At 35.2% G+C, this 15,608-nt stretch overlaps 1 protein-coding gene across 5 annotated transcripts in view; it reads right to left on the bottom strand.

Annotated features, from left to right (window-relative positions):
• CDH13 (cadherin 13) overlaps positions 1 to 15,608 on the bottom strand; it is a 479,376-nt gene that overhangs the window by 50,932 nt on the left and 412,836 nt on the right. For all 5 annotated transcript variants that reach the window (XM_005020165.6, XM_072044043.1, XM_072044040.1 and 2 more), the window contains 2 exons: positions 11,581 to 11,763; positions 10,060 to 10,313 (listed from right to left, as the gene is read on the bottom strand). In XM_005020165.6, coding sequence (XP_005020222.4) covers positions 10,060 to 10,313; positions 11,581 to 11,763 — 437 coding nt within the window. The remainder of the gene's footprint in view (positions 1 to 10,059; positions 10,314 to 11,580; positions 11,764 to 15,608) is intronic.

The raw sequence follows: 15,608 nt of genomic DNA on the forward strand, positions 1-15,608 counted from the left end.
AATGTTCAAGAAATTTGTGATATCATGTCATAAATTTTCCTTTATTTTAGGCCACTCACTTTGGTTTGCCTAACTCGCTGTCTTTAATGGCCATGACAAATGAAAAGGGAAGTGTGATTTACCTGATCTGATCTCTATGAATCAGGTTCTTAAGCACTCAAGCTGTCCAAATGCACTTTAAAATCCATGGAGCACCCTCCTACCTGTCTGGCCCTCATCACTTTTCAGGATTGTGTATAACCAAGTCTTAGTTGCTTTATTTATAATGTCATCAAGTCTAGGTTGTTACATTTGTTATAGGTTTCTGTGATTATTCTTTTTTTCTCTTCCTGCTTGTGCCTTCAAGGAATGCCGGAAAAATGAAATACTACTTTTCACTTGTTGAACAAAAACATTGAAAGCCAGATTCCATACAGTTATATTCTGAACACTTACTCTGATTGATGCATTGCCTACTACAAGCCTACTCTATACAGCCCAATTATTCTATCATGTTCATCATTATAACAGCCGTATCCCTTCTGGATGAACATTAAGCAACCTGACAAATATGCGGCATTTAAGAGATCTGCTGGACAGTGATGGAGAATTTGAAGAAGTTAGAGGAAAGAGCTTCATATAAGTATTCATTTATGACACAGAAAAAAGCTTTCATTAGAGGTTATGAGATTAAGCACTGAAAAGAGAAGAAATGGAAGAATTACAGTTGTTTGTTTAACCTTAATTTGCCACAGTGATGCTTCTTGACAAAGAAAGACATTTTACCAACAGTCTTTCACTATTTGGTTGTAACTAGTCATAGTTAACTTTGCTTCCACGGCCAAAAGCAACTTTTAAGTTCTCCATTTTGAAGCAACAAACCTTGAGCCCTATTAATACAAAATAAATAAATAAATGAATAAATGAATAAATGAATAAATAAATAAATAAATAAATAAATAAATAAATAAAAATAAATCTTGTTTTAGCCCTGAAGCATAATCAGATAAATTCTGTGGCTGCATTTGGATTTTATGTATAAAATGCTACCAATGACCCAGGGCTGAACCTCCAGAGAGGCCATGCCTTAGGCAGGTAGAATTCTATTGGAAATTTCTCTTTGGAAAGGAAAAGAAGGAAACATAATTCTGACAGACACATTAAAATAGGTAAATGTGTAAAAATTCTCCAGGGGTTGGAAAATTCAATGAAATGTGGGTTATACAGGTTAGTATCTCCAAGGCAATGCTATGCCAAGTACTACCCAATAGAGCTGCCCCAAGGGATCATATGGATAATAATTATCTAGCTACATGTAGGCAGGCATGTCTCTATAGGCATATTTACCGAGAGCATACTGGTCATAAAGTTATGAAGAAGTCAGTCCTGAGCAATTCATGTTTGAATCAAGAATGGATCTGCAGGGTTACTGCTGCTTAACAAAGTGCATAATTTCACACTTACTCAGAAGCTATTTTACAGAAATTGGCGTCCTTATTACTAAGTTAATAGAAAAATTCCAGTTGAACTCTACAAGACTTTTTCCTATTACAGTACCATTGCAGAGCTCCATTTAGTAAAAATGAGTGCTTAGGCCTTCTGACAATTTCCTTACTGAACTCAGATTCCACTCTAAAAATTATCATTTGTGAGTCTAAAGATGGGTTTTTTCATTTTTTGAAACAGCCAGACTAGGGATGTTTTGCTGTTCAGTAGTGGTTATAGACATATATCAGAAGCTCTGTGTATTTCAGAAAACTTCTGCTCTGAGATGAAATCCTATACTCAGATTCAGTGGGAATTTTACCACTGAATTCAGCATGTCCATGGTTTACTCTCTCTTTATTCTGGAGACTACAAATTAATGAAATGTAGCCATAACATCAGCATTTTATATCTTCACAGCATGGCAAAAAGCTCTGAAAGAATTATAATGCTTTCTGTTTCCAATCAGGAACTGAATACCTGACAACACCTGCTCTGGTATCATCTGAGATCTGCACCTGCTTTAAAGAGGGAAGCGCTGAGCTCCACAAGAACAAGAAGAATGGCTTACTTATACACTTCTGCTTGGTGACAGGAGTCTGGCCTAGATGCGTAATTGGTCTCCTTGGCAAACTTTTGAGTACTTGGTTTCCCAGCTTTTGCCGTGTTATAAAATAACACTGGTCACTGGAGTTACAATCTTAACATATTACCAGTGCAAATATAACTCTGTAAAGGCACCGCTGAAAACTGTTGCAGCTACATCCAGACACGCAGGCACAATCCAGTTCGGCTGAGTTGTACTCAAGAATTCAATGACCATAAAACATTAACTGAACTCCTACCACCTCCTTTCCTGTCAACTTGCCTCCTCATACGGCATCCACGGATTTGATGGCCAACTTATTATAATCAAGATACTCTTTACTTCTTCCAGAGGCAAAATCCTGCCTTCTTTGAAACCAGAAGAGAACAGTAATGACAAAGTGAGTTATTGTTAGGATATGACTTCCACTGCAAGCATAACTTGTGACTGATATATCCTATTGTTATACTTCTCAAGAAGATCTGCAATATTGTTTAGTCAGTGACATGAAAAATGTGCCCTATAATTTCACAGTTCACAGAGATTTGTTCTGAGTGCTGACATGGTTGAAATCATAATATGGCATAATATTGTTATTCAGGAAAAAGACAGAGAGTCTAATTAAACTCCCCTTAAATGTTACATTTATCCTTATTAATCAAGAATTTTAGATTCTTAAGGTAATATCAAGGGAAGTTAAAATTGGTTTCTATGGCTTATTTGATTACATGGAAACACAGGTTCTCAATTTTATCATATACAGCTTTAATATCAGCATATTAGGTATAATTTATGCCAACAGAGTAGAGCAGATAGAAAATTTTAGGAATACAATCCTCTGACAAGTCTTGTCAGGAGTGATAAAGGCTGGTTTCTGATAGATAGGTTCCCTTCAAAACTGTGAATGACTGGATTGAAAATTCCTGAGACACTTGTGTTAGCTTGTCTTTTACAGTTTAATTCATATCTGCTATTTCAGGAACTAATGAAACGAAGAGGGATTAACACCCTCTACATCACCACCACTTTTTTTTTTCTTCCCCTCCCTCAGGAAAGGGATGCTGTTCTTCAGGAGACCTGGCTCACTCATATTGGGTGAAAATTTGCTTTCTGCTGGGCCTCCATTTATACTAAGAGAGTATAAGGAAAAACAGATGTTACAGCTACCTGTTCGCATACATTTATCTTTCCCCCAAAACCTTGGCAACAGCTGGGAAGAACAAAACAGTTCTAAGACGTTAGCATAGATAAACCAGAGAGCGTGGGAAGGTTCCCCCACCTCCCTGCAAGGCAAAAGAAGCAATATCAAAACTTAGCACCAGCTGGTTAGATGGGATCATCGTTGAACACAAAAAAAATAAAAATGAAGATATACAAAATCAGAAAAGAAGAGGGCTAACATCCGCCTCTACACAAAGACAGAAACTATCAGTAAGAACAGGGTGAAAAGAAACAACTAGGGAGCCTTTGAGCTGTTTACTAAGAGAAATGCTGGAAGCAACTGAGGACTCTGAGGAACTCCCCAGGGTGTTAAATGGCAGGTGTTGACAGGTTGGCTGTAAAGTAAGCAAGACAGGGAATCCCTATGAGTAACAAAAGAGCTGAATAACAGACTTCGGGAAGCAAACTATCAACACCTGTTCACTACCCTGAGGAAGAGTAGGTCCTATACAGCTCCAATATCGAAGCTGACAATAGTCCAAAGTGACTTTCCTGAGTGGTCAGTGTAAGATGCTGCCCATAGCTCTTATAGGGCCTTTTTTCCAGATTTGGCAGTTCTGCTAAGATCCCAGCACTGGGATTTTACTCTGTTTACTTTTATTCCCTTAAATCTGATCTTGGGAATTCACAGTGGTGATTCTGATTTTTATCAGTTGCTTCCACCAAGTTAATTCAGACTCCATGATCTGTCTGAATAGTGCTGGCCAGCTACATATCAGCTGAACAGGAAAATCAGGGCCTGATTTTGCTCTTAAGTCACTAGCAACCTTCTAGAGTTAAATCAGTGTGATCATGGGTATAAGAGAAGAATAAAAGAGAGACAGTATGCTCCAGATACAATTTTGCTCCTTTCCCATCTTTATGCAGGCCTAAAGAGTTTGCTGTATAGGGAAAGAGTGGTTTGCTTCGTTTATTAAGCAAAAGGTGGAAGTCCGTTTGGTCAAGCAAGGAAAATAAAAGACAATGTATTACTATTAGGATAATTACACATATATATATCACCATGATTACCAACACTGCTAGTATTAACACATTCAAGAAACAGTTTCAGTAAAAAGACTATTGAGCTAATTACTGATGGGAGAGTACCTAAAATTATAGGTGGTAATTGTGTAGCATGAGAGAATTGGCCAAGTTTTGTCTTTTAGAAGTAATTGGATTGCTCCTTTTCTGGCTTTGCTTGCCTGCCCTAATACATACAGTTCTCTAGAGTTACGTTTTCCATGTCTCAAAATTTTGCAGGAAAAACAGAAGGGGAAAAAGTTTTGCTTCGAGCAGATTCTCTCTCTCCCTGTCTTTCCTTTTAATTTAAAAATGTGAAAGGAAGAAAGAAAGAAAAAAAAAAAAAAGGAAAAAAAAAAAAAACACAACACAATTTCCATTGTCCAATATATGGCAACTTCAGATCCAGAGATGTGCTACAAATTCCCAGTGGCTGGGTTCAGGCAGGTCATAAATAAAACTGCAGAGCCAACTCAAGATGCTCTTGGGTGTAACTTACAGTGAAAAACTCTGGTGCTGCATGCAGAGAGCATGGCTTAGACATTCATTTATAACAACAGAACTATTCTTCTGTCTGCAAAAGCAAAACAAATCTCCTGTTGTTAGGAATCAAAGACAAGTCCTTCAGACTCTAGGAGACATATTTAACAATGACTAAGTATGTTACTTCATAAGCATTCACTCTTCAGGACTTTCTGTCTTTCATTATATACTACTTCTGCAAATGATTGCAGTGTATCCCAAACAGCAAGTTTCTTGACCTCCATCTGCAATAAAAGTGCTTTTAAAAGGCACGATGTGAAACAAAGTATGCAAAATTGATCCCTCGAATGATTGTGAGGAACATGATTTGAAGTCTCACCCTAGTTCTGATGGGGTTCAGAATCTCTGAAAAAATCCCAGCAAGAGACATGAAATAGACTTCTTGAATTTTCCTTACTATTCAAGGCTTATATATTCACTCATACAAGGGTGGTGATTGGTAGCAACAAGAGAAGTAACAGAAGTAAACTCTCCCCTGCCCCCCCCCCCCCCCCCTTTTTTCCCCAGTGAATCTTCCTTAGTTTTATCAAGTATTTGAGATTTTGAATAAACTCACTGAACTGATTTTTTTTTTGAATAAACTCACTGATTCCACTTCAGCATAGTTTCAGCACTATTTTACAGAATTTTAGGCAATCTTTTTTGAGACATTGTACCTTATTCCATGCTTCCAGAAATAATTTATACTATGTGGAGTCAGCTGGAATCAGGTGCAGATAAAAAAATACACACACAAGTTGCTTACATATACTGCTTCAGATATTTTTGGCAACCTTTTGTATTCCTATGAAACTTATTGTAGTTTGGGTTCCATTTCTTTCTAAGTTCTCCAGCTCCAAATACTGCATTTTAATTCTACTTAATGAATTAGATACGCTTTAGAGCTATAATAAACTTTTCTTGTGAAGATATCTCTGAAGCATTGAATCAAATTGCTTACTGAGAATAAATACTGCAATAATATATTTACATAAATAATTTAAAATCCAAGAGCACAGTAGGTAATAAAAATATATCGCCACGATAAACCATGAAACCAGAGAATAACACTGCTTTAATTAAAAATTACAAATAAACTGCAGTAAACAACTTATTTACACATAGTTAAAAGTCTAACTACTGATTATCCTGGACTTGTTGAATACAGAAAGGAAAAAAATATTTAAACCAATCTCTCCACACAGACAAAATATTGAGGACCGTAACTGTGTTTAATTAAGATCTACTGTTAATAATGGATTTCAGAGAGTAAGACTCTTCTTTTAATTTCCCAAGGTGGAAAATGTTATTAAATTTGGCCTTTAACTTCTCATTGACATGTACACTTGAAACTTCTGATTAAAATTTCAGAGGTTGGGAAGAGGCACCCAAAATTAAACTCTTAAATCTGGCACAAAAATAACAATGATCCCTGATTAAGAAATCAAATTTCAGAAACTTCATTACTGTTCTATTAATAAATTGTTGGGTTATAATTAAAATGGTGCCTGCTGGATTTCTTTCTTTTTTAATTCTAAAAAAGTTAGAAATGAGAGGAAATTAAATACTTTAAAAATAGGTTAATGAATCTAAGAAATGCGATCCAACTTCAATAAGTTTTTTTTCTTTCTGGCAGTGATCACGGAGGAAAAAATGTTGCTCACCACCCAAATGTATGTGTTCAGGCAAATTCTCTTGTTCTGTCTGCTCCTTCCTTTCTATAACATCCATGGTACAAAGCACACTATACTCATTGCAGCATTTTCACAGGAAATCATAAATCTGGGCATAGTTGGGAAAAGTCAGTGTTACCCTAGTTTTAAATGGGTATAATTTAGAGTAAGATTAAACTAGATTCCTACATTATTTGGCTGGTCAACATAAGCAAGTGGTTCTTGTTTCCAATAGGATGTTTCTCCCTTGAGTTTCTTTGAAATGTTAGCATCAGTAGGGCAGAGAAGAGCTGACAGTATGAAAGTTCACTGCTAATTGTGTGCAAAACAGATAGCTAGAGCTTGTTACGTGGTTTTGAGTCTAACAAATACTCAGAGTCATATTTTTTTTCAGTGTAATACATTTTGCCAGCTTGCTTGAGCTTTTAAATGAAATTTCTCAGTCTGCAAAAACACATCAAGCTGAACAATAAGAAGGAAAATTGCTTCAAAAGTACAGCTGTCTTTAGGAATTTTTACAACATAAGCCATATTTTTCAAAGAGATAAGTAATTTGAATCTCATTCAAACATGATGTGTTCAAACTATAAATTCAATCTACATGTGGACAGTGGTACTAAAGGTTTCAATACACTGTTCATGGTTCTTGAAATGCATTTATAATGTTATATCTAGTACAGTAATTAAATTTCCTGATTACCAATAGCCATCAGCCCCTTCTAACAAGTTTTATATAGAAAACTAACCAAAAAAAAATAAGGCTGCAATTAGACATATCTCAGTTGTTATAGGCTGAAAATAAAAAAGTAAAATTAGTAATTCTCTTGTTATTTTGTTTGTATGTCTGCACATTTTGAATAGACACATACTTTGTTGTGGGTGATGGACATTGTTCACATTCATTGCCATTCTGATATTCATTGCCTCTTGCTGACACACAACATTGCTTCCTCATTGTCACTGATATTTAGTGTAATGTCTTCTTAAAAATTCTGTTCTGTGTCTGCATGGCCTATATTTTACCAGTATAATCAGAGTAAAGGCTCTGATGATGTAATTATTACAGAATGGTCTGAGAATTATGTAAGTTGGCATGCAACCTGCATAAAAGCCCTGGATGTAGGCCCAAACTCTAAACAAACACCTGCCTGTAGGAACTCAAGACAAAAACATTTCTGCCAGACCCAAACCAGTGAGTAGCTTTGGCCTTTATACGTGCAATTTCACATGACCCAAATTGTAGATGCTGCTCCCATATACTGCAGACTTCCTTTTTCACTGCTGGTAGCTGTGTTTCAGTAATATTGGTCACTGTTAAAAGCATCTTCTAAGAATGCTATTTTATGCTTTTCTGTTATTTTATCAGAAGGACATAAAGGTAGTGAAACTAGCCTTGCATTCCACTTTTTTGCAGATTTCCATTATATTTACACTATTTTCTTCTAACTTATACAAGCACTTCCTTTTAAATAGTTTCCATATATAATAATTCTTCATTCCCAACCCAAACTAGCTTATTTCTGCTCTTGCATATGCAGAATACAAAAGAAAATCTTGCTTTTGGTTAAAACCTTCCAGATTCTAGTTGCACAGATATGAACACACTTCTGAGGAACTTCTTCATAGTTTATGAGCCAGTAACAGTCAAGCTTTTAGAGCTCCTTTGCAACCAATTGTGAGATGGCGTGGACTGCAAAAAGTGTTTATGTCATGCAGCTGGTTACACACAACACACAAAGCTAACAGAGTTTTCAGTGACTTAATAGTATTTCCTAAAATTTCAGTGGCAATTCAGATAGGAGAAACTCAGCAAAATCAGTTGGTCAAGGAGAGAAATTCAGATAATAGGTTCCAGATTGTTCATTCTAATAACCAAATCCAAATATTTTTCTTGACTTTTTTTTTCTTTTCTTTTAGAATTGCAAAATCAACTGTTAGAATAAGTACTATGACTCTACTTATCTGCCATGGAAATATGTAAACTTATGGAGAACTTCAATAATTATTTCTTAAACTGAGTCCCAATCCAAAAAGGAATAAATATCTTTTCACTACACAAACCACGTTCTGAATAGTGCTGCTGAAGGTCATATTGCTGTATGCAATAGAAATCCCATAGTTTTACCATCCATCAACACAAATCTGTGTGACAACAGTGAAAGAAATAAATCCTTAGAGCAAAAGCTAAAATTAAGAATATCAATGCATTCTGTAAACAAATAAATTTAGAAAACAAGGAAAATGACATCTGCTAAAAATCATTCTTCAGATAAACTGATCTGAAGATAAACTGAATAGCAAAACTCAAAGTTGCTTTTGATAGAAAGAACTGAAATATTCACACTCCATTAACTAGGTATTTTTTAGGTGATGCAGAGAATTGAAGCTTCTAATTATGTGCCTTGCCTTTTTCCTTCTTTATTGCAGATTACAACGCTCACCTGATAAAATTCACCTTCTCCTCATTTGAATCCAAGATTGTCAGTGCAGTCCTTTACAATGGCATGCTTACCAACATTTATTACTGAAAAAGAACATCTTCAAGATCCTTCTGTAAATCAACATTCCTTTTGTAAAACAGTACCTATGCCAGACCTTCTTAAGGAAATGCAAAATCAATGCTAAATAATCGTGTAATAGTAAGGAAATCTACCTCCACAGTGTAGACTGATGTTACACATTGTTTAGGTAAAGCTTTGAAGTCGTTCTCACAAAGATATTTATGCTTTTATAGATGTACGCTGATATCTAGGGGAAATCAGACTCCCGAACAAAAAACAAAAATTACACAAATGTAGACTTTAACTTTAGTGCCTTATCTGCAGTCCTTGAAAAAAAAAAAAAAAAAAAAAAAAAAGCAGTCTGTAAATCCAAGTTAGTATTAGGGAAAAAACTGTTTATCTTTCATAAAAAAAAAAAAAAAAAAAAAAACAAAACCAAATCTGAAAACAAAAGACCAGTAGAGGTGGATCAATTTATAAGACCATGGCATCACTTAATACCCAGTTTTGCTCCTTGTGGCATGGTGCCTGTATAGATTACATTACCATAGTACAGAAATCAGCATTTACTTGCATTGATCTGGGCAAGAACAAGTCCTAGCTTACTGTAGCTTCAGTGTTTCAATGAGAAATATTGTCCCTTAGCCCTTGAACACAGATGTACAATCACTATTTCACTAAGGAACATTATAAATGATCATAAACCAATATAATCAATATGTAAAATAGATGAGTTCTATCCATGTTTTCAATTTTACATGTTTTCTCTGGCTCTCATGAAGGAAAAGGTATAAACAAGCAGGTTAAAGGTTATTCTGAAACACTATGCTAAGGTATATCTATTACTTGTGGCACTTGATTATTCCACTACACTCTCATAGCCTGGAAAGCTATTGTCCCCTGTCTAATGCAGTTCTTTGTCTCCATCATACTGAATCTCTTCATTGCAGGAAAAAAGAGGCCACTTCTTCCACTTTTTATTATCTAGAGACCAAATGACTTTAATTTAACTCTGTACTGACAGACAAATTATTGGGCACAAAAGACACTCACTTTCTAGGGGATGAAAATTAGAGGGTACTGCACTCACCTGATAGTCTGATGTTGCAAAGTATCTGGATCAGTGGCATTTACTGTTAACACGATGCTGCCAACTGGGATGTTTTCTTGTTTTGTCACTGTCATTGGGTTTGGGTGGAAAACAGGGCCTTCATTCACATCCTTAACAGTGATCTGAACGGTTGCTGTGGAACTGGGGCCATAGGCTATTTCTGGAACCAGTGGGTCTTCATTTTCTACTTTGATCAGCAATGTGTGGAATGCTGAAATCTCATAGTCTAAAGGCTGTAAAACATCATAAATCAGAATAGAAAGAGCAAAGAGAGTGCTTAGCACATTTCTTAATTCAATTTCTCACTCAAAGGTTGTGGGAGAAAAAATTAGCCAGAAAGGGACAACAGCATTTATTGCATCTGATGCTTGGCCAGAGTTTAGCGATAGACATGGCAGTAGTTATAAAGTACACTGAAGATAATTCCTGCCTTTATATTTATATACCATTCATTTATATTACCATTCATGTAAAGGAAAAGGGAAACACAATGTGAAAACCAGAAAGTTGACCACGCTTTGAGATTAACAGACGTATCATGGGTTCCTAGAAATTTTCATAATTCCTCTATTTCATCACACTGAAGAATTCATACTGTTATACTATTCAGCTGTTATTTTTTTAACAGCTTCATTTGAGCTTTATTATTGGCAGGTTGACCAGTTGCACTTAATGAAAGATCAAGATGTCTCTGTGTCCAAGAGCATATATTTTCTGTCATACCTCAAACATACAGTTCTTACACGTACATGCTTATTTATGATATTATATGCATTTTTCAAACAGAGCAGAGTTACACTTAATAGCTATATATGATAAATAACATAAGGCTCTTTTTTCAATTCCTACATTAAAACCAAACCCCCTGCCATGGAAAAATACTCCATTACTCTTTAGAATTGAAAATGCATTTTCTGAGGCATTCTCAAACAGAGAATATTCTGGTACAAGCAGCAACCAGGATTTTATTATTTTTTTATTTTTATTTTTAAATACAGGATTATCTTCAACCATCTTCATACAAAGACATGTAGTGGGTTTTTTTGTTTGTTTGTTTTGGTTTTTTTTCATGATATTTTAGAAATGTGGAATCAAAGGCAGCACTCTAGTTCAGTTTGAAGCCACATTCCTTACTTCCCTGGTATTTGCATATGTGTTCTCTGAGTACAAAATGTGGCACACAAATTCTAATTGTGCTCTCAGTCACAAAGAAAACAGCACTCTAAAGTCTCACTATTAATTAATTGTGATGGTTCAGAAAAAACTAGCTGTTACTTAAGGACAAAGGCAGTGTAGTTAGCATCATGCAGGTTGTTATCATTAAAGAAGCAAGGTTATTGTAACAGAAAGGGAGTTATACATATTGGCTTAAGGAAACAAGTGCTGGTAGCTAAGTATGTATTTTTGAGTAATTTATCCTTGCTGTGCCTTCTCCAATGTAGTAAAACCAGGGGATGTAACTTACAGTAATAATGCAGTACAATAGCAAATTATCCTTACTTTGACAACGGAGAGCATTCCCTCATTAGTCTCAGGATTGGTATGGATTTCAAAACTCTGCCCTGGATTTCCATTAATAATGGTGTAGACAGCTCTCCACGCTCCAGTTGCGGGGTCATCTCGGTCACCAACAGTTAAGTTTACTATTACACCTGTGACTCCTTCTTTTACTGTGGCCTGAAACTAGAAAAAAAAATGGAGAGGAAATTGTTAATGTTTTCAATTAATGACCACGCAGATGAGATATACAAGCCAGCGTTAATTATTTATCACAACAGGAGAAAGATGTAATCCTTGAGTAAAACTGAATGTTATTGGCTCTAAATAATACATTATCACCCATGAAATATAAGGTATCACACGTTACTACTCTACATTCAATAAAGAACAGATAAATAGAAGTGTGATAGTTATCAAGCGTTAGAAAATTCTGACCACAGACAGACAGTTCATCTCATATTACTGGAAAAGTGAACCCTGAAAATATATACAGGGTTGCATGGATGCATGTGCTGTCAGAAAGGGAACTACCCTCAAAGCTATGCACCATAGGAAGCTATCTAATACAGCCCATTCTTGTCCCTTAACGTAATTTTTTTTTTACAAATAATCCAGTCTTGCATTTCAGACTATTATTTTTTATAAAGTTCCACATCCTAATTGTTCACTATACTGTTATCAATATGTAAAACGGTTTTCACAAAAAGTATCCACATGCCATTTTGGGCAGGCGGGTGGGTTTGCTCTAAGACACTAAAATAACTGAACATGCTATCACTTTGTCTGTATAACTTTATGTCAGTGTTAATTTCTCTTTTTAGTGGAAGAATTTTTTATGACCTTGTGAAGTTTGTTGCATTGCTGTCTTATTCAGCTGGCCAAACCCTATATGAGAAAATTCTAATTTACTGTCCAGCCAAACAGTGTATAACATCAATCTTATTTATGTAGAAAAAAAAAAAACATTAAGAAAACCATTCAAAAAGCTTGTAAGGGTCAGACTTAATAACACTCCTCACCTTTCAAATACTTACAGTTGACATGCTAAAAGGATTGTATGTAAGAGTGATAAGATAATACCTGCTTTAGAGCTGGATAAACCAGAATGATAACATACCTAATCCTCAGAAAAGCTGAACATCAGCAGTACTATTTTGGTTTATTAGGGAATCTTAGCATTTCTGGGGATTAAGCCTTCAAAAGTTCAAAATTACGAACCTTAATGACACGAGTAGGTTTTGATATACCTCCACTACTGAAAAGCTACATTGTCAGTGGCAATGCTTGATATATCAATCAAGAGCAAAAATCACTCCAGTGACTTCAGGACATGAATAGACAAATGTTCTTGTCCTGTCTTAAGACCACATTGCCATAACACTAGAGAAGATTTTGTGAGAATGTGAGAAAATGGTATTTTACTAATATAGAGATTTCAAAATCTGGGCATATAGTAGGTAAAATATATTTCCTGATAGTAAATTACAGAGGAGACAACTACATTTGCTGTTATCTTTTTTTTTTTTTTAATAATTTATTTCTTCCAACATATTTGACTTATATTTGTAAGCCCTTTTTCAATTTGCATGCATTCAATTCAAGTTATCCAGCCTCAAATCTGATTTTATAAAAGGATGACATTAATGATTGGCTATCTCCTTCTTCCTTGGTACATTTAACAAAGAATTTAAAGGTTCTTTTGATTTTGATAGTTAATATGTAACAGGTTGTGATTGAGCTTTGTTTTGGACAGATCATTAAGCTCATTTGCAGTTTAATTAACGTTAAATGATAATATAACAATATTTTCTCCTGCTTTGAAGTGAATCAAGAGAAATGCTCTATTCAGAATGTTGAAAATAACAGAGGAATTATTACAAAGATTGTATTCCTTCCTTCTCAGCAAAAAACATTGTCACTGGAAAGCATACTTGGATACCTTTTAATCTAATTGAAAATAAATGATCAGTCTGATATTTTTGTATTATTTCTTACTGTCTCAGTTTGATCATGTATAAAACACATCAGCTGACCCATAATGGTTAGAATTTTTCTCAACAAGTGTTCGATACCAAATAATTCCTAATTAACTATGTAAAATGGTGCCAAGGTTTCAAGGAATTGAAAAGTAAAGAATCTAACTCTTATCTTATCTGCTCCTAATTCATATCGATCCTTCATAAAAGTCTTGTCCTTAGTCCACTAGTCTGATTCAACTAAGTGTTCAATACTCCCTCCATCACCTGGCGAACAGTTAGACCTGTTAGGGTTAAATATTTTAAAATCTGTCTTATCTTATTTAGATGAATAATTATGAAGCCAGTGAGATAAATTTAGTATGCTTCATCCACCAGTGACAAACTGTGATGGAAAAGGTTGCTGTGGTGTGCCACCTATCTCAAAAAAATATTTAATGTCATTTTAAGGATATCTAACTCAAAGGTATCTCAGCTGGGGTTGGCTCTCTTCAGCACTCTTATTTTCTCCTTATTTAGGGAGGGCTCTCAGAAGCTTCAGTTGCAGTGAATTAGCAATGCAGAAAGGGCACATAGACTTGCTAGGGGCATAAAACTGCAGAGCTTCTGACACCTGCAGATCAAGGAAATGACAACGTCTATGGGCAAAGGCTGTGCCAAGATGGATAATTCCAAGCATAGTGGTACTTTCGCCCCTAGCATTCCCTACATTTTAGAAATGACCGTATAAACGCAGGGGGTATTTGAAGCTGTCTGGAACATTAGACTAAATTCTGTTCAAGATGGATGAAAAAGCAGAATGATCAAATCACAGAAGTTGTCATATGGGTCTACTCTAAATTTATAACATGAAAAGCGTAATAAATCACAGATTTGTGATTGCAAAAGCTAAATATCTACTGTGAAACATAGAGGCTCAGAAAAATACAGGGCATATGATCTAGAAAGTGAACTCTCTTGCCTGTTAATGTCACCTTTATATAAAAAATAAGCTTCTTGTTATTTAGAAAAATCTGTTGTATTTATATGAGGTCCCTTTCAAAAACATAAGGCAAGAAGGGAATTTTAAAACCATGAAAGGACAAAAAAAGGAATTAAATTTGCAGATAGGGAAAAGATAACCACAGGTTCATCATATTTCAACATGAAAGCTTTACATTCTCAAAGCACAGTGCTTAACTGGGAGATGCTGATCCAATGCTCTAAAATAAAACCCCACAGGGGCTAACACAAATAATTGGATCATGAATTAATTGATTTTACTCTTTTTAAATATCTGCATATCCCCTAAGCACCGCTATAAATTAAGAATAAAATAGATGAGTTCAGAACTTTATTTAAACTGCCATAATCTGGACCCATATTAAAAATAATAATTTGGAAGGCCTTGGGACAGAGCTACATTTGGCTGGAAGGAGCTATGTTCACAACCAAGCATCTGAATATGTAAGGTTAACTTACTCTGTGAGTGATATGCCACATTGCCATTTAATTGTCATTTATTGTCATTTAAACATTTAATTTTGATGTTAATAAAAATATAATTATGTTTATCATTAATACAGACTACAAGTTCTAGTCACTGTGTTATACTTGGAGGTTTATATCCAATTTTTTATCCAACAGTCTTATTTAAAGCTTCCATAACAAGTGAGGGTTTTTTTTACTGAGCAGAGAACAGAGTACAGAACAACAAATGCACTTAACTGCGTCAGAATCGCCTTAGTGTTTGTTGTCCAGCAATGACATGAGCATGCAGGAATAACCTTAATGCCCTTATGAAGTCACTAAAAAACGTCTGCCTCAGAGTGGACTGCTGACATAACCTAAATTAAAGAGCTGCCACAAGCAGCAAACACAACGTGAGATATACGTGTCTGGGATTGGTGATCGCTACTCCATGGCTCATTAGGATTCTACACGCTGTGATTCCCAGTCAAGAACAACCAAATTAAAACTGCACATCAGTTTGCATTAATCAGGGTAACATTCCAGTTGAAGGTATTCTGTGTTATCATCATCTGTTTGTTTCCCCATTTATATATCACAAAA

The sequence above is a fragment of the Anas platyrhynchos genome, chromosome 12 (genome assembly GCF_047663525.1).
Source record: "Anas platyrhynchos isolate ZD024472 breed Pekin duck chromosome 12, IASCAAS_PekinDuck_T2T, whole genome shotgun sequence".
Taxonomy (NCBI): Eukaryota; Metazoa; Chordata; class Aves; order Anseriformes; family Anatidae; genus Anas; species Anas platyrhynchos.